Source organism: Tamandua tetradactyla, chromosome 9, assembly GCF_023851605.1.
Source record: "Tamandua tetradactyla isolate mTamTet1 chromosome 9, mTamTet1.pri, whole genome shotgun sequence".
Lineage (NCBI taxonomy): Eukaryota > Metazoa > Chordata > Mammalia > Pilosa > Myrmecophagidae > Tamandua > Tamandua tetradactyla.
In genome coordinates, this window is record NC_135335.1 from 85,459,777 (window position 1) to 85,479,321 (window position 19,545).

General features: G+C 41.4%; 1 protein-coding gene across 2 annotated transcripts in view; it reads right to left on the minus strand.

Annotated features, from left to right (window-relative positions):
- Positions 1 to 18,515, minus strand: part of LOC143647223 (UDP-glucuronosyltransferase 3A2-like) — a 32,475-nt gene extending 13,960 nt beyond the window's left edge. The window contains exons 1-4 of one of the 2 annotated variants that reach the window (XM_077116970.1): positions 18,157 to 18,515; positions 16,333 to 16,434; positions 3,309 to 3,423; positions 752 to 1,283 (exon numbers count right to left, since the gene is read on the minus strand). In XM_077116970.1, coding sequence (XP_076973085.1) covers positions 752 to 1,283; positions 3,309 to 3,423; positions 16,333 to 16,434; positions 18,157 to 18,247 — 840 coding nt within the window. In that variant the 5' untranslated portion in view covers positions 18,248 to 18,515. Of the gene's footprint in view, positions 1 to 751; positions 1,284 to 3,308; positions 3,424 to 6,636; positions 7,129 to 16,332; positions 16,435 to 18,156 lie in introns of those variants that run through there. The other variant, XM_077116971.1, reaches the window with a different exon arrangement.
- Between the last annotated feature and the right edge of the window lie 1,030 nt (positions 18,516 to 19,545).

The following is a 19,545-nucleotide window of genomic DNA, read 5'->3' on the forward strand; positions in this document are numbered from 1 at the left end:
CTGATAGCACAATGCAGCACTAACAGTTTTGGATCCTGAACTCTCAGGCACAATGATGTTTTGGAAAAGGACAGCTGGGACACTTGGTATATCTTTTGTCCTTGCAACCCTAACCCCAGTATTAGAGACTGGTCTACCCTCCACCTACTCTAAGTCCAGGAAACATGGCCATCTGGGAGATTTCCAAGGCCAGACAAAAGGTGGTAGTTACTAGGCATATGAAGAAGGAAGTCAGCGCTCAGAGGGGGTGGTGGGCCTTATAGAGGCGGAGATGCAGAAGGTGGGAGGGGACCTCTGGCATAAGAAGAAGTAGAGGTAGAATGAGGTAAGGCTCCTTTTCCCACATACCCTGTGTGCCTCTCAGCATGTTTTGCTCCAATAGTTCACAATTTTCTCAGACTGATCTTTAGCCTTCTTGCCTCATTAGTGGTTCACAACAACAATTACACATTGCAATAACCTGGGAAACATTTTTTAAATTGTCAATGCCCAGGTCCAACCCCAGACCTGAGTGTGGTATTTTTAAAGTCCCCAGGCAATTCTTAAGGAACGTTGGGATTTAATGCCTAATCTTAGGGTCATGTAAGAGCAGTCCCTAGTACTTGCTTGACCATGAGGGTGAGGGCCTCCTTAAACAGAATGCTCTGATGCCGCTCCTGCCTCACCCTATCAGGCCCAGGATCCCACTGACAGATGGTGGCCACCATCTCTGCCCACATGTAATCCAATTGAGGGCTAAAGTTTTACTTACTAGTGGTACTGGTTTAATAGGTTTGACCATTAAGCCTCCGACATAAACAGTGTTGGGAAGCAGGGGCCGAGCAAAATCAAGGGCAAAGTCAGAATTAATAAACCACAGCTCTGCTTTCAATAGAAGATCAAACAACACTGGCCTAGAACCTTCTGAGAAATGCTCCCTGATGGCATCATCATACTGAGCGTGGAGTTGCCTTTGCTTCAGGGAAAAATCAAAGAACATGAGAAAGTTCTTCACTCGGCCCCAGAAGTCCATGCGGTCAGTTAACAAGGAATAGCTCACTGGAACATAAGACAAGGGCAGAGGTAGCCCAAAATCCACTCTGTCAAACGAGAAGGGAAGGATGGCTACAAATGGTTTCCCAAGCTTCTCAGCAATCAGTAAAGGGCAGTAGTCAAAAATTTCAACTACCACCAGGTCAAAGTTTTCGTTCTTTAGAGAATCCATGATATCCTTCCTCCTTAGAAAATAATTGCACTGAGCTCCCAGACGTCCTATAAGCTCTAAAATGTCTCCAAACGTTGTTCTATAAGAAAGAAAACAAAAGATAAATATTCATGGAAGGTGTCAATTTAAAAATACATAAGAAACTCTTGAGACCCAAAGAAACATCCCAGGTAAGTGAGAACACGTCTGGCAGCAGCCCACCTTTTTGACAGCTGTCCCACAAATACCCTCTGCTGTGGTCACTCTGGCTCAGGCAGTTCCACTCCCTGGAATGTTCTGGCTCCCTCTCCACCTCTTTCCTCCCCTGATCCAAATCCCACCCATCCTTCAATGCATAGAGGCCTCCGTCTCTGGGAGCTGCCTCTGGCTATATCAGACCTCAAAGATCTCTCTCTACTTGACAAATTCTCTGATGGTCTGTTAAACTTTCTCACGTGGTATGAGTGACTATCTTGTTTCCGCAGCCAAACTATGTAAGTAACTTGATGACCAAGTCCCATGAATATTGAAGATACAGACTTTTTTATTCCTGTGGGTTCTGCATTTGCAGATCCTCACCTAATGGAGTCTTGGATGATTCTATTAAAACTTAAAACCTCAGCTAAAAAATGAGAATTCTACCTTTTCTCATCCAGAGAGCCTAAGCAATTTAAAGAATAAGCTGATTGTGAAGTACACTGTTACCAATGCAGGCCTCGGTAATCAGAGGGCATGAAACCGAAGCTTTATTGACCCTTGTTCAGACGATTCTAGGGGTCCCTCTTCTTCCAGAGCTTTCCCATCTTTCCTGGCATAGAAATTGACTCAGTTTGTACAATACAATAGGCTATTAGATGAGGGTTCCCTGGCTGGAGGTTCTCCATCAGTACCCGTGCCCAAGGCCCTTGTAACCGGTATGCCACTGTGCCAAGATGTCCAGTTGAAGAAGACTCAGTGGCTGAGACCTCATTAGTGGCATGCAGGTCTCTGCGTGGTCTTTCGGTTCAATTGCAAGTCACAAAAATGAGAGTAACTGGCTGAAATTGTGCTCTGCTCTGTATTTTTACAGATTTCACAAAACAAAGAAAGGACTGCCAAATATTTTGGGTGATTTCAGCAATGCTGCATAAATCCCTTCAATATAGTTCATTAATGATATTTAAAATTAAGTTAATAAATGGGGAAAAAATTCCCATAGATACTCACCTGTTTCTGTTCTTTAAAATATCAAACAGGGGTAAATAGGGGATGTAGTTTAAAAACACAACTAACAACACAAGATGACATAGACTAACTGTGAAATGAATGGTTTAAATCAGACTCATAGAGGAAGGAATGTGTTTTTTCCAGCTTGGGTAAGGGAAAAGGGCTTTATGGAAAAAGTTGCATTTAAGTAGGACCTTGACTATTGAGCAGAATTTTCTAGCAAAGAGGCAGAGGATTAGGACACTATAATTAAAAAGCACAGGCATGAATTTGTGTCTTTTCTCTCTGTCTAAAATGAAGTAGTTACTTGTTCCTTTGCATTCCAGGGGAGAGCAAAAGGGGTCAGCCTCATATTTCGCTGTGCACCAGGTTAACTGCTTTTTTAAAAGAACTTTAAGGAGTCAGAGGTTCAACATCTGCAAAGTTAATGTTCACAGCAATTTCCCCCATTAATGTATCTATATGAGAAGAACAAAGAAAAAAACATTAGTGAAAAATGGTTGCTCTAATTTCCCTACCAACAATGAGAATTTGGAATGCCTAAATCGGCTTCTGTGCTGGGGAGACTGTAGACAAAGATTGCAGGTGAAGTGTTGCAAGGACAACCTAATTTTACAGAAATTCAATCATGCTTATAGTGTAAGAAGGACAGCATATAGATACTGCAGAATCTCCAGCCACTGGACCAGGTAATTGGGCATACAAAATCCATCTGCTCCTTCCACCCAATAATCCATCCATTGTCTATCCCTCTATGCCTCTGTTTATTATCCATCCATTCATCCATCAACCCATTCATTCATCCACTCACCCATTCATCCATCTAGCCATTCCTTTTCTCCAAGCACCCATGCATCCATTCATTCATTTGTATCATTAAAATAGTGACTTTCTGGTTCAAAGACCAAAATGAAATTACCTGCTTTGCGAAGCTTTTTCCATAAAGGAATTAAAACTCTTCATAAATTCTTTTTTATTATCTTCAGATGGATGCCAACCAATAGTTTGGTATGATTTCTTCTCCTCTTTAAAATCTAAGAAAACATCAATGGGGGAAGCAAATCAAATATGTCACACAATCTGGATTAACACTACCATAATGAAACAGATGTATGATGAGTCCAATAATTTTCTATTTATTTGAATGTTTACTGAAGTATTTGAGGGGGAGTTTTGTTTTTTCATTTGCTTTCTCATTCACTAAATAATATAATCAGATAAAAATTTGTTCCGACCTTATAAATATTCAGGTACTTTTGTTCTATTGAATGTTGTAGACGTTTCCATTTAAAAGTAGAGCTATTTGTCCTCTAGTACAGGTAAGAAAACAAAGGCTGAATGAGTTTAAGGCCATTTATTAAGGTTGCACACACAGTGAGAGGGAAAGTTTCTATTTAAACACAGGTCTGTTTGATTCTAGAACCCATGTTCCTTCTGTTTTCGAAAACTTAATTTTCATTTTTTTATAAGTGATCAGGCAAATAGTTTTGTCGGTTTTTTTGTTTGTTTGTTTTTTCATTCCATCAAAAAGTAAGAAACGGTAAATTAAAAACAGGAGGCCCCTGTATCTCAAGCATGCCTGCTTGGCCTCACGTTTTGAGGATGACTCCATGTTTTGGACCCCTTCCTCATCACCCATGGGTAAGAGAATCTGACTCCATGTTTTATGCTTGTTAACATGCCCCACCTGCCCCTTCTTCCACAGTGCCCCACCTGGGTAAACTCGCAGTATTGCTCATGAGCTCCTCCCACTGGGCATAGGTTGGAATTTCAAATGATACAAGTCCAGTTCCAAGTGCAGGAACCCGCACTTCATCCCAACCTGTAACCGCGATAAAAACTCCTGGAAGTTTTCCCTTTCTACCTGCTCTCTCAAGCCATTTTTCATACCTCCAAGAAACCTCATTATGTGAATAATAAACCTTTTCATAGCCTCTTGATGTATATGTACTATCATTAGCCTCAACATGTGAACCAAATTTTGCACGGTTGGAGATTCCCACGCTGCGGGGAAAACACAAGACACGTGATCTAACAGGATGTCTAAGAGTGACCGCCACCAAAGACCTTTTTCTGTCACTTTGGCTTGCTATCTGGCTCTGCTGGCAGCTGCTGGGCATGGCACTTGGAACTGTGCTGCTCTGTGCTGCATTTACTAAGTTCTAGCGAGCGTCTGTTGTACATTTAACTGACCTAAATCAGCAGGTTTAATAATTGGCATTTAGGGACAGGAGCATGGGACTGGGGTCCTTCTTAAAGTGATGCTGCGTCCTGTGTCTCCGCCCAATCTGTCTCAGAGTGAATCGTGTATCTCAATTCCAGCATAATCTATGGCTGACGCTAGGCCCAAGTAAAACTTTTACCCTGAGAGACAACTGATTGGTTGTCTCAAGCAGACTTTGACCCTATTCTATAAGCACTCGGAGTGGAGGTGCGGGGTAAGGATACCGGGTGTATTAGCAGTGCTCGCCACGAGGCACGCTGAGTTCCACGCTCCCAATGGCAAGGGGCGCGCGAGGACCCTACCAAAAGGCTTTGCTGCTTCTACTGACAGCGCGTCAGTAACTAAAATAGATTCCGATTTTTGTAGTAAGAGGCAAAAACACTCACGACATCCCTGTGGTCCCTCAATAACTGCAACAGGGGAGGCCACTGTATCTGACAGTGTTGACTCAGTACTTTCTTAGGGGAGAAATTATCATATGAGCAGGCAAAAAAGGAGCGTCCTACCCGCCCCCCAACGAAGTAGGTCCAGTAGTCACCACAGGGAGAAGCAGAATGAGAGAGAGAGAAGGACAAAAAATGAGGGGGAACAGGAACCAAAACAGAGGTCTGCAATTGGAAATTGAAAACGTACTTGACAAAATTATATAACGGGAAAATAACGAGCACCAACTGGCTTTTACGCCTCTACAATACAGATTCTAAATTAACTTTAACATCTGCTGAGATGCACCAATTGTCAGGTTTTCATGGCCTTAATTAATACTGGGGCTCATATTACAGTTATACCTGGAGATCCTACTAAATTCAGGCAAAGTACCCCCTACACCCATCGGGGATCTACTATGTATCAAATAGAGCACAAATGGGTAGGCTTCTTCACCTTAACCGCTGAAGCTTAATTCTCCGTGTTCATAGTGACCGTTGTCCTAAAATATCCTATAGTCAGCATGGATACCCTGACCTAACAAATAATAAATTAAAATGAAATGACATCTTTGGCACTTATGGGAAGCTTGACAAAACAGGACCCTGTGGATCTGCCCCCAAACTATTAAAATTGTTATACCAGCCCTGATATGTAAAACCCATTGTGAGGACCCAGAGCCAGGGCCCCACCCCCTCCTCCATTCTGAGGACAAGTCACTGTATGTGGCCCCCTATATGACCGGGACAAACATTAAAGGTCGTAAGCCTATGCCTGTCCTTCCTTTGTATATTGGCAACAGATGAATTGTTCTGAGTTTCATAGGTCCACTGCCAGAGGAGAATTTTGCCTTAGGACAGACCATACCAGGAGCTGATTTTGATGAGACTTTGTGCTGTTTTTGACTTGGTATTGTATTGTTTTGTTAATGAAATGGTTTAAGGCTTTTGTGATGTTGTGATGGAATGAATGTATTTTGTATATGGAAAGAACATGTCTTTTGGGGGTCCAGAAAGTGGAATGTGCTGATTTAAAACTGTTATGTACCCCAGAAAAGCCATGTTCCTTTAATCCAGTCTTGTGCAAGCAGATCTATTGCTGAGTGAGACCTTTTGATTAGGTTGTTTCCACAGAGATGTGATCTAGCCCATTCAAGATGGGTCTTAATCCACTTGCCTAATCAAATCTCCCGAGACCTTACTGAAACTCCATTGTCACATTCCCATGACACTCCTCTCTCTCTCTCTCTCTTGCGTGGAACACCGACTTCCATTTTCCCACCAGCTGCCATCAGGAAGAATCTTCTATTCGTAAGTCCCTAATTAAACTCATGGATAATTCTGTGCCAGGCATGTTCTTTGGTCTTGGGGCAAAGTTGGGTTGGAACACAGTATTACAAAGCCTTTAGAGAAGGTGTGATTATCACCACTGTTTCTCCACTTAACAACCCAATTTGGCCTGTTCTTAAACCTGGAACAAATGAACCGGGCTTCCCAGGGTATTGCCGGCAACCTTGATGCTATGGTCCCATACATTAAGTCCCAATATCCAATCTTACTGAAATTACTGACTCCACCAAGTGTTCACCAGCAAATACCTGCAATTGTAGATTCAGCTAACACTTCTGTTCAGTGCCTGTTTCAACACCATCTCAGCCACAGTTTGCCTTCACCTTTGAAAGGTCACAATACACCTTTTACTGGTTACCAATAGGATATGTAGAAGCCCAGCCACTGCACACAATCTCTGCAGGCAAGCTCTTAAACACATCCAGCTTTCTCCAGGAGCCCAGACATGAGGTGACCTTGAACATCCTCCCCCAAAGAGATTTATTTAACTCAACCATTCAAAACAAGCAGACACTGATCAATGAGCTAACAAAGAGGGATGAGGCATGACCCCATACAAAGTACAGGCCCACTGTCTCCACTGAATGGCGGGAAATTATTTGGTCAGTTGAGGGTCTCTCTATCTCTGACAATGTTCTTCAAACCACCCACAATGTTTAAACACACCCAACATCTTTTAGGCCTTTTGAGGTTCTGGAAATATAGCCTATGTTTCCAGTAGGGTAATCCAGCTCATCATTTCTAAGAGGTCTAAACCTCTGGTAGGAGGGCAATTTTTTGTAGCAGAAGTCCGTGGCCAATTTATGTCAGTTTTGTGTGTCAACTTGGCTAGCTTGTAGTCCCCAGTTTTTCACCTAAGCACTATTATTGATTTTGCTGAGAAGGTATTTTGTGTATGTGAATAAAGCCCATAATCAGTTGGTTTTAAGTACGGTAGATACTTCAGTTGAAAGGCTTTACAATCTCAGCTGCAGCTTTGCTGAGGCAGAAGAAATTATCCCTGGGGAAAGTAGCCTCAGCTCATGCCCGGGCATTCCAGGCTGCCTTTCCTGGTAGCCTGCCCTATGAGTTTTAGATTTGCCTTGCTGGTTCCTAAAGTCATTCAGTAAGCTGAGTCCTTGCAATGGATCTCTTAAAATATAATATAATATATATCCATGCAATGGATCTCTTAATATAATATCTATGTATTCCATTTTATTCTTTGAACCCTGCCTGATAACAAATTTTGTTATTTGAAATTGGGCACTGCTGTAACAGATATCTCAAAATGTTGAAGGGGCTTTGGGATTGGGGAATAGGTAGAGCCTGAAATGATTTTGAACAATGTTATAGGAAAAGTCTAGATTACTCTGTACAGACTATTAATGGAAACATGAATCTTAAGCAGTGTGCTTGTGAGGACTCAGATGGAAGTGAGGAGCATGGTAGAGAAATGCTATATATTTTTGCTTTTACTCGAAAATCTGTCCACTATGAAAGGGAACCCCTATAAAAATAGGCTGTAAAATCTATACAGGTTGCAGTACAACAGGCACTGCCATCAGCATCTCCAGGGATTACTTCACTGTCCAGAATTTAGCAACATTGTCTCAAGCCTCCTAAAATTCTCTTGACCAACCATGATGGCTTTATTACTTGCAGCTATAATATTATTGTTGTGGCTGTAACAAATTACTACACACAGCACAAATATGTTGTCCTACAGTTCTGGAGGTAAGAAATCCAAAATGAACCTCAGCATTCCTTCTGGAGGCTCTGGAGAGAGGAATGTTTTCTTGCTTCTTCCAACTTCTGGAGGCTCTCTGCATTCCATGGCTCATGAACCCCTTCTAGCGACAAGCCTCTCACTCTGCTGCTTTCATTGCACATCATCTCTGATGCTCCAGCCTCTTTTCCATTTTAAAGACCCTTGTGATTACGTTGGGTCCACTGTAATAATCCAGAATACTGTCCCCATCTCAAGATTCTTTTCTTAAGCACATCTGAAAAGTCTCTTTTGCTATGCATATTAGTTAAGTTTCTCCAAAGAAAAAGAAGTGACAGGATCTATCTACCTGCTTTAGTTTGCTAAAGCTGATGAAATGCAATATACCTGCAATGGACTGGCTTTTAACAATGGCAATTATTAGATTACAATTTTACAGTTCTAAAGTCATGAAAATGTCAGAATTAAGCCACCAACAGTATGACACCTTTTCCCTGAAGATCAGCTACCAGTGATCCTGTCACATGGCCAGGCACATGACAAACGTCCACTGGTCTCTCCCTTCTCTCTCAGCTTTTGTTGGTTCTGGCTACTGGTTTCAGTAGCTTCCTTCTGCACGTTTCTCTTTTAGTTTCTGTCTCTCTTAGACTCTGTGGGACTATTCTGTCTTCTCTCTGTCTTTTATGCTTTTTAAAAAGGACTCCAGGAAAAAGACTAAGACCTATGCTTCAACTGAAATAACCTATTCAAAAGGTCCCACTCACAATAGGTCTAAATCCACAGGAATGGGTTAACAGATCTTTTCAGAACATTCTCTTTTCTGATCACATTACCTATCAAATGTAAGTATGTATGTAAATATTAACAAATAGATTATAGGAATTGTATATAAATATTAGAAATATAGAAATATGTACATAAATATTAAGAAATATATTTTAGGAATTGGCTCATATGACCATGCGGATTGGCAAATCTGAATTTCATAGAGCAGGCCACAAGTTGAAAAATTTGATAAAGGTGAACCTGAATTCCCTAGCAAAAGTTGACTAGCTGAAATAGAGCCAGAAATGTGTTGTTCTTCCTTCTGAGAACCTCAATTCTGGATCTTAAGAACTTTAATTAATTGATGATGAGACTTCTCTCATTGGCGAGGGTGATACCCATTGTTGGTTGCAGATGTAATCAGTCATAGATGCAATCAGTTGACTGCAGATGCAAATCCATCTACAAAAACCCTCAAGTAACAGTCAGGACAGAGCTTGCTTGAAAAATGACTGAACATCATGACCTAGCCAAGCTGAAACATGAAATTAATCATTACACCATGTATGGTAACCTTGAATACAAGTTCCAGGGATTAGGACATGGAACTCTTTAAAAGGACATTATCTGCCTAACACAATCTTCTCTCTGGCCCTCAACATTCATATCCACCCCAAATGTAGATGGCGTTCACCCCATCCTAACACTGCTTGAAGTCTCAACTCATTCTAGCATCAACTCAGAGTCAAAAAACACTCATTTAAATTTTATCAGCTCAAAACTTTCAAATCTCATCATTCAAATAATCTAAATTAAGTGTGGATGAGACTCTGGGTATGATTCCTCTAGGAGCAAAATTTATCTCTGTGGACCTGTGAAACTGTAAAACAACTTATCTGCTTCCACTATTGAACACAATAGTGGAACATGCATATGATATCAGTTATAGACTTCCCTGTTCAAAAACGGAGAAAAATGAAAAGGACAAAAGAAGTCACCAGACCCAAGGAATTTTGAAACCCAACTGGGGAGACAATATTAGATTTCAAGACCAGAAATAATCCTCTGTGGTTTGGAGCTCAGTCCATTAAGCTTTAAGCTCCACCCTTAAAATTATCCTTCATTCTTCATAAAGTACAGCAAGTGTTTATAGCTGAACAGTTGTATCAGCCTGTTTCCTGCATGTAGAATTTTGGAGTCTAACAGACTTCTTTCATTTCATCCTTTCTCAATCCCTTTCAGCCCAAACTGGCAGTGTTTCCGCTGGTATAAAATTATCAAGCACCTAGTGAGTTTCCCATGTTTGTAATGGGAATTCACTCTATTATACAAGAAGCTGCTCCATAGCTCTTCCCTAGACAAACCCACCACTATTTTTGTCTTCTGTTGAGATGGCTGAAGGAATCCATAAAGCACACACCTACTCTCTCTGAAAAGCCCTTTATGTGATTGAATACTCTGATCTTTTGATCCTGCAGCGGCAACAGCAAAAGATTGTCCAGCCACATCCTTGTCTTTCTTTCCAATGCAATATTTCCAGAGAGTGAATCCTCTAATTTTGGCAATTTTTTAAATCTGGATAGGCTGACAGTTTCCCAAATCATGAAGTCCTTGTTCCTTTTGCTTAATAGTTCTTCCCTTAATTTCTCTCTTTTCTCAGATTTCATCATAACTATCAAGGAGAAATAAGGTCACTATTTCCTTGGAAACCAACTCAGCTCATATCCAAGTTCATCATTTATAAGTTCTACCTTCCACATAACCATAGCACTCCAATAACATGTTCCTAATTTCCTTCTCAGCCTTCACAAGAAGGCACCTCTAACATCCACATTTCTCCCAAATCTCTATTTATGCAGGTTTATATAGCATTTCTCTACCATGCTCCTCACTTCCATCTGAGTCCTCACAAGCACACTGCTTAAGATTCATGTTTCCATTAATAGTCTGTTCAGAGTAATCTAGCCTTTTCCTATGACATTGTTCAAAATCATTCCAGGCTCTACCTATTCCCCAATCCCAAAGCCCCTTCAACATTTTGAGATATCTGTTACAACAGTGCCCAATTTCAAATAACAAAATCTGTTATCAGACAGGGTTCAAAGAATAAAATAGAACACATAGATATTATATTAAGAGATCCATTGCATGGATATATATATATATATATATATTATTTTAAGAGAGCCATTGCAAGGACTCAGCTTACATGACTGTGAGAACCAGCAAGGCAAGTCTAAAACTCATAGGGCAAGCTACCAGGAAAGGCAGCCTGGAATGCCCAGGCATGAGCTGAGGTTGCTCTCCCCAGGGATAATTTCTTCTGCTTCAGGAAAGCTGCAGCTGAGATCATAAAGCCTTTCAACTGAAGTATCTACCATACTTAAAACCAACTGATTATGGGCTTTATTCACATACACAAAATACCTTCTCAGCAAAATCAATAATAGTGCTTAGGTGAATAACTGGAGACTACAAGCTAGCCAAGTTGACACACAAAACTGACATAAATTGGCCATGGACTTCTGCTACAAAATTGCCCTCCTACCAGAGGCTCAGACCTCTTAGAAATGATGAGCTGGATTACCCTTCTTGGCAAGCAATTTAGGGAAAGGGGGAGCTACAGTGGGTATTAGAGGAGATGGCATTCTCAATTATAGCCTTGAGACCTATTGCAACATTGAATGCCATAGCTTATCCCATTAACTCTTTTACTGCAAGGTTACCATTTCTATTTTTTTAGAAATTGTGGCAGAAAAGAGTGAAATTAATGCTTGGCTTGGGCAGATCTGAGTGGTGTCAGGGGTGGACTATAGCAGACACTGTCGGGCTCCACTCAGAGCCCTTCAACACTTACACTTCCCACTACATGCTGATGGTGACCTACTGCAGCATCCAGGATTCTCCAGATAGAGCTTTCTCCCAGCCCAGGTGCAAAACAGTCCAGAAGTATAATAAAATAAAGACATGCATGAGAAATAAAAATAGGTTAGAAACATGGGGAAAATATCCTTATGCAAACCATGGACAATAGTTATAGTACTACTTTAATAATCTCTCATCAGTTGTAACAAATGTAACTACTGTTGAAAAATACTAGAATTACAAAAAAAAGTGTTATCATCAACTGTAACAAGTTTTCCACACCAAGGCAAGTGTTGGTGATGCGGTGGTGTATAAGAATCCTGTATTTTAGGCATGATTATTCTGTAAACCCACAAGTTCTCTAATAAATTTAAAAAAAACATATTACAGGAAAAGAAAACTGTCCTCTTATACACCACACATAACAGAATTAGAAGAAAATGTGCTGGCCTCATACTGGGACTTTCTGGAGAGAGCAGCTCTCTCAGGTTTGCTTGCACCCACCTCCCCACTGTGTCCTAGTTCATGAAGGCAGCATCCTGTAGGCTCAACCACAGAAGACTCCTTGTTAACAAATATATTTAGGAAAACGCAAGACCAAGTCCATCTGGTATACCCACAGTCTTCAATACCTTGCCACGTGAATGGCACTAAAGGATATCACCCCTCCCCCAGAGTCACTGGCCCCAGAAACAATTCAAGTTTGCATACTTCACAGATACATCAACACCCTCACATGTGACGGAACTCACTGGAGCTCACTTAACTGGACAGTAAGGATTCTTTACAACCCTTAACCAGAACATTCCTGATAAAGGACGAGACCCTAGATCAGCAAAATTGGCCAAATTTCAGTCACTTACCTAAGAGTTGATGCCTTGGATAAACATTGGCCCAAATGCACATTTTATCAGATTTTTGAGTCCCTGCCCATGGTGTGGCCATCTTTCCAGCCAACGGCAGCAAAAATGATTTCTTAACAGGTTTTCACCTTTGGGCTAAAGAACTCTGGGAATCCCTTGCCTCAAAAGACAAATATCAAAGTCAAACATGTCTTTACACATACTGTCACATGATAGGTGGCCTCACCAAGACACTAACTGTCCCCTTCAGAAAGCCAAACATTACACATTAGTGCCCAAGACACCCATTTCACCCTTTAAAATGCACAATGGTGGGCTTTTCAAGGAATCCAACAGAACTTTCACCTCCCTTAAAGCACCAGTCTACAGACCACATAAAATGACAGAATGGCTTATTTAAAAACATTCAAACTTAATTCAATGAAACATGGCAAATTCTCATCATTAGTCAAACATTGGGAGAAACTGTAATATAGTCTGACTTTGTTTTTGATGTTTCGGTAGTGAGAGATTTCAAGTTTCACTCCTCTCGCTTCCTGCTCTTGAGAATATAAAATGGTATAACTACTTTGGAAACCAAATTAGCAGTTTCTGAAAAATTAAATATATGCCTATCACCTGCTTCAGCTTATCTACTGACCCATGAGGAAAGAAAGCACATGGGCATACAAAGACTTGTACACAAGGCTGGAAATAACCAAAAGGCCCATCAATGGACAATTTAATAATCACATTATTGACCATTCACACAATGGAATACAATTCAACAATTTTTAAAAATGAACTTTTAATACACACAACAACATAAATGAATCTTGAGTAAAAGAAGCAAAAATAAAAGCACATAACATATGGTCCCAGTTATAAAAAGTCTAGAAAATGAAAACTAATATAAAGGGATATATTAATAATTGCCTAGCAATGGGCCTAAGAGACCAGGCAGGGTGGAGGTTGGGGTTGCAAAGTGGTATGAGGAAATCTCTAGAGGGAATGGATATATTCACTATTGATTTTGGTAATGGTAATAGAAGTACACCTATGCCAACACTTACAAACTATATATTTTAAATATGTACAGTTTATTATATGCCAATAAAACCTCAATAGCCCTGTTTTAAAAAATGAAGATAAGCAACTTCAATCTGTGGCCATGAGGAAACAACAGGAACCAGAATTATCTTGCTACTTTACACAACTAAAGGAAACATACAAAAAATCTGAAAGAAAGGGTTTTGTACACACTAGACACTAGGACATGCAGGGCAGTGCTTGCTGCTGCAGAAAAGTCCCAGGAGCAGTTCATGGAGGAGTACCTAGGTCAAACCCAGCAGCCTCCCTGAGCTGTGGAGACTGGGTGCAGAATATGGGGAGAGCAAAGTGATCAGAATTCAGAGGTCACACTAGCAGTGCATTGCAAGCTTAGTGCTGTCTGCCATGATGAGCGCTTTATCACTGAAGCCTTTGGCGATTCTGGAAACCACCTTCTTGGCACCCTCGTTTGGACTGGCATCTTTTACATACTCATTAGCTTGATGATGGCCAGCAAACACATAGCTATTATCTTTGCACCATGAATCAGTCAGGATAAGGACCACCTCCAGCATGGGGGTGAGGGCCAAGGTGTTGTGGAAAAGGGGGATACAGTCCATGAAGAGGGGGTGGTGGCTGCCTAGGCAGCCCAGAAGATCTCCTGGCATGGCTTCCTCTTCTCAGCCACCAGGAGTCCACTGACAGACTCCAATTGGCTTGATCAGTTTAAAAAAATAAAGGTGACCATTTTGATTCTCATGGGTCTAACACCTGTGATGATCTCTAAGTTGGTTCTGAAAATCAGAGGGCACGTGGCTGTATTTCATTAAGCTCCCTAAGCCCTGATAATAGGAATCTCACTTCACCTTGGTGGCTGTAGATATGACACCTTACATACCACTGTCCAGGGCTCCAGTGAGCACCACTTGATAGAGAGAGGGAGACGCCCAGGCCACCCAATCAGAAGCATGAGTTCCAGGTTAGGGACTTCCTGCTCTCTTATCTATTCACCCAAGAAAGTCAGAGCAGACTCTGCTGGAAAGGGTGAGAGTTGTTTGCTGTGGAGGTGCTTTCCCCAGGACTGGCCTGAGAGTTTAGGGACAGTGATATAACTAAGACAGTACCATAAAGACAAAGAAGGCCTGTCACTTGAGAGAACATTCACCTGGCAGACAGAGGGCACAAGAGGCTATTGTAGGGGAAGATGAAGAGTCAGGACTTTAGTCTATTAAGTCCTCTTTTAGGGTACGATTCCAGATTTGCGGTGGAGCAGTAGTACACATGAGCATTAGAAACCTTTGCCTCTCCAGTGTCTCTGATGTCAATTATTCATTAAAGTTGTACATAATTAAACATGATAGGATCTATCTAAATAAGTGGTTAATGAATGGTTCAAATGTTTATCCTGAGTTGGACATCAGGTCAGCAATAATAACCTCGTCATGAGTTTTCCTTACTTACAGAACTCTAGTTAAGCTCTACTGCAGAAGTGGAAAAAGAATATGTTATTTAAAAGCCTCAGAAAACCCAAAGATAGGGGACTATTGAGAAAAACTCTGTATTATGAAGCCTGGGACCCAAGATAAACTAAAGGGATCTATGAAAGCTTGAAATTATAGATTTTGGTGTATGTATATTTATTAAAGAAGAATAGCTAGAACTTCCAGGAGTTTCTCAAAGGTCATAGGAAACACAAAATTTAATTGTTTTACTTTAAATTGTAATTAAATTTACATATTTAAAGTTTAATTTAGTTTTTAAACATTTAAAAATAATTATAGTTTTAAATTAAAAGTTAATATGCTATGGCCATGAAATCAGGATTGTGGTCAAAGCAGACACAAAGGGATATGTTCAGTGAAGAACACAAATTCAAATCTAGAAGGTGGTTAAAACTGTTTTAAAACAGTCTGAACAATAACAAAGCTGAAAGTTCAACTTTAAAGTTTAACCAGCCCTCAAACGTGTAATTTTGGAATTTTCTTTTAAACAAAATCTCAGCAATACTTTCAAACTGAATAAACCAGAGTTTAAAGTCTCAGACACACCCAACTCTGTTAAACTCTGAGAGTTTAAAGTCTCAGACACACCCAACAAATTATTTTCCTCAGGACCTCTATTTCCTTGCCAGTCAATGAAGAATAGTTGATAAGATTTATGATATACATTTTAGCTAAAATTCTCTGAATTAAAAGACTTAGTAAAGACTTTCTGACATCATTTAGGGATGAGTTCTTGGGCAGCCACTGATTTTCTAGAATACAAACTCATCTAAATGGCAGCTGATGACCTTAGATGCATAAAGAAAGGAGCTCCCTGAGAAAGCATCTTTGTATTTCACATTTTATAACAGGAGGAGCCAGTAATCTATGTGATTGGAAAAAAAACTATCCTTACATATTAGAACTCTTAAATATGGCTGAAGACTTCTGTTCAATACATTAAGCCACATTATAAAGCAATATTTATCAAAATGATCTATAATTACATTGTGAAGTGCTCTCTGGGATGGATAATTATATTATAATGGCATGGAATATGGAGGCCAGGCAACAGAGCCTAATAAGTTTTCCAGTTCTTTACATAAACACACACATATACTTTTTTCATTCTTTCAATCAAATTCGATTCAATATAGATTTTTGCTAAGCCCTTCTACACAAAAAAAATGTTGTCGTCCATTGCCAGGGGTAAGAATTAGTAAGAAAAGATACCTGAATACAAAGAAAGTTCTCCCTGATGGAGCAAGGTCACATCATGACCATGATCTTGAAGAATCTGAGATACCTGGTCCATGAGTAGATAGTGACTTCCACCTAGGAACAATACACAACTTCAGTTTTGTAAAGGCAAGAATAGAGTGTCTGAAGTGGATGGGAAGAAAATCCAGGAGAAGAAAGGTGGGGAAACAGTGGAAGGTGAGCTGATGAAGACGCCTTCTTCAGTCCCTCCACCTGTCTTTGGGTAACCCCATTCCCAGCACCCAGAATCTGACTGCCCACCTCCCTTCACCTGTATGAATCCTCCACCAAGAATCCTTCTTGTGACTCATGGTCTCCATGAGAGTGTAAACAGCACTTCTGGGCTTAGAAGTGAAGGATTCCTCATGCTCAGGAGCATGCTGCATTTTAACAGACTTGTGGAGCATCAGGTCCTAAAGAAATAACTGCCCATGTGGAAATTTGGCATAGTGGTGTGCATGTAATTTTCTAACGAACAATCAATCAGACCTATTTCTAGGGATCTTTCTTTTGGAAATTGATGCCAGCCCAGGACCCCAAAACCCTGGAGCTAAAAGTTGAGTCTGAGATATGGCCATTGGAGTTTGAAAAGGATGTGAAGACACCATAAATCTCAGATCTTTGATGCTCAAAAGTATTTAGCAGGAAGTTTCTCAATCTGGGTCTGAACTTTGCTCGTCTTAGAATTAAGGCATCCCAGAACAACTTTTGAGGCTCATGGGTTGAACCTGTTAGATCCAATTTGCATGAGAGACTGAGATCACTTATCCTTGAGAATCCTAAAATCCTAAGGAAAGAGAAACGCAATCCTCTGGGGAAGTACACATTCCACCACACCACTGTCTCCTCTTAGGCCCTCTCCAGTACCCAGAGCTGACCTTCAGCTTCCTCCTCATTCCCTCTCATGAAAACAAAAAGGGCTGGTGAATCAGAGCAATTCATTGTGTCCTTCCAGCTCTAGGATCCCGGATTTTCAGAGTCTAAAAGTGACCTCAAGGAGCCCACTCTCCTCTCTAAATGGGTGAATGAAGACCTTGGAAGCGACACCTTTATCCTGATACATTTTTCCCCCTTCATTTTCATTTCCTTTGGGGCAAAATTAAAAGAAATAAAACTGGGTCCACCAAAAAAGTAAATAAATAGAATAACAGCCACACACTTCCAAGTTTTGGGAGTCCTTCCAAAACTTCCAGGGGAACTATTGAAAAGTGGGACTACGAAAGATCCGGTTATTCCTGAGATTCTCTCCTTCGCCATGGTCAGTTCTTCAAGTTCCTATGGAAGAAAACACTCCCCCTCCTTACTGTCCTGAAATACTGTCCCTGCTCTAACCTCTGCTCTGGATGCAGCCTCAGAAAATGCGTGCGCCCCAGGAGCACCTTCCCCAGCGGCAGAGAGCTTAGGAAGGCTCCCTACAGTTTCAACAGGAAAATACCAGGTACACTTTCCCTCCCCCCGCCAAGAAATTTAGGGTGAGCGCCAGGCGTCCTGCCAGTGTCTCACGCACTGGGCTGAATCTCAAACCTGAGGTCCAGCCTCCTACGCTAGGGAGAGGGACCTGATCAGGGAAAGAGAAGGAACAATACTAACGTTTTATCCAGAACGATCTTCTCCAATCTTGCAGAAGGAGGTCGCTCTCTGTCCCAGTGCCCATCCTCCTCCCCTCCCACATCCCCTCCAGCTGCTGGAAGCAGCTCAGCGGGGAAAAGGGTATGGAATAGCCCTGCCCTGAGCGCTGTTTCCCAGCGCAGGAACGGGTGTCCCAATGCGCCTGATAACTGCTGCGCCATCACTCACCGACAAAACAGACCGTCAGAATTTTGGCGCCCTCTGAGAGCAGGATCCCAGGCAGAAGGAAGCAGAACAGAAGCACAGGCTGCCCAGCCATATTCACCTCTCTGGAGGCAGCGGAGCTAGTCCTGGAGCTGCTCTCCTTGTGCGGCGCAAAAAGATCTGTGTACCCCTTGGCTGCACTGAGTGCTGGGCAGAGCAGTGTGACCTTTGGAAGGAGTTGAAGGCTGGATCACGCCTGTCTTTTGCTGTCCGGTCCCTCCGGACAATCTACCACTCCGGCCGCGGTTTGTGCTCCACTGGCTATTCTGTCCCCACGCTCTCACACCACGGGAAATGGAAGGAGGGCTTGGCGAGCTGGATACACCGGGTTTTGCCCTTTGAATCACCGCCCTTACGAAATCGCGTTGATGATAGCTCCACCTCCAACTGTCGAGGAGCCAGTGCCCTTCAGGGACCTTTCCCAAACTTATGGCACTCCACCTCCTTCCAGCTGTCCCCGATAACCTCATATTGCTGTCCTTATCCCCAGTTTCCCCAGGTACTTAACTTAAAACTCCCTAGGTAGTGTCCCAAACTCAACATCTCCCCAGAAGGCAATCCCCAAGGGAAAACGGCCTAAAGTACCTGGATTATTTCTCTGACAGCCTCCTTAGACCATAACATACCCATGCAAGGATGCCAGGGTTCTTAAAGTGTTAAAGTCCAGGTCTTTATCTGGAGGACTGAACCTTTGAAGCTAAGACTGTCCTCCTGTATGAACATCTGAAAATACAATTCAGATCTTTCCATAGCCTCCACAACCATAACCCTGTGGGGTCAGCCCTGAGGAGGGGAGGGCAAACAACCACAAAGTCATCTGCAACCTCTATCCTCAAGCAGGGCTGCCTTTAGTAGAGCTGCAGAGAAATGGCTTCAGTGGATTCTCTCTGTATATAGGTTGAAGTAGGTGCTTGTGTTCTGCCTTATCCTATTTGATGTCTTCTAGAGCTCTCTTTTTTAAAATTTCAATATAAACAATTGCTCATCCTTCACAAATCCTACCATTTGTTGAGAAAGAAGGAGAGAAAAGAGAGACCTGGCTCAGGCCATCCATTATTCTTTTACATTCCATAACTCTTTAGTAAAGATTAGGGATTTGTTAACTAACTCCAAATATATTCATTTGTTCAGGACTACATTGGTGGCTAATTATATACCAGGCACTGTTCTTCTGCGAGGAGACAGATGCTAAACCTGATAAAAAATAAAATTTACAGTATGTTAGTGGCAAATGCTACAAAGAAAAAAAAGCAAAAAGAAGATGTGAAGGATCAAGTACCAAGAGCTTTAAAACTTTAGATACTTGATTCAAATGAATTCGTAAAAACCATATGAGTATCAGAGAAATGAGAG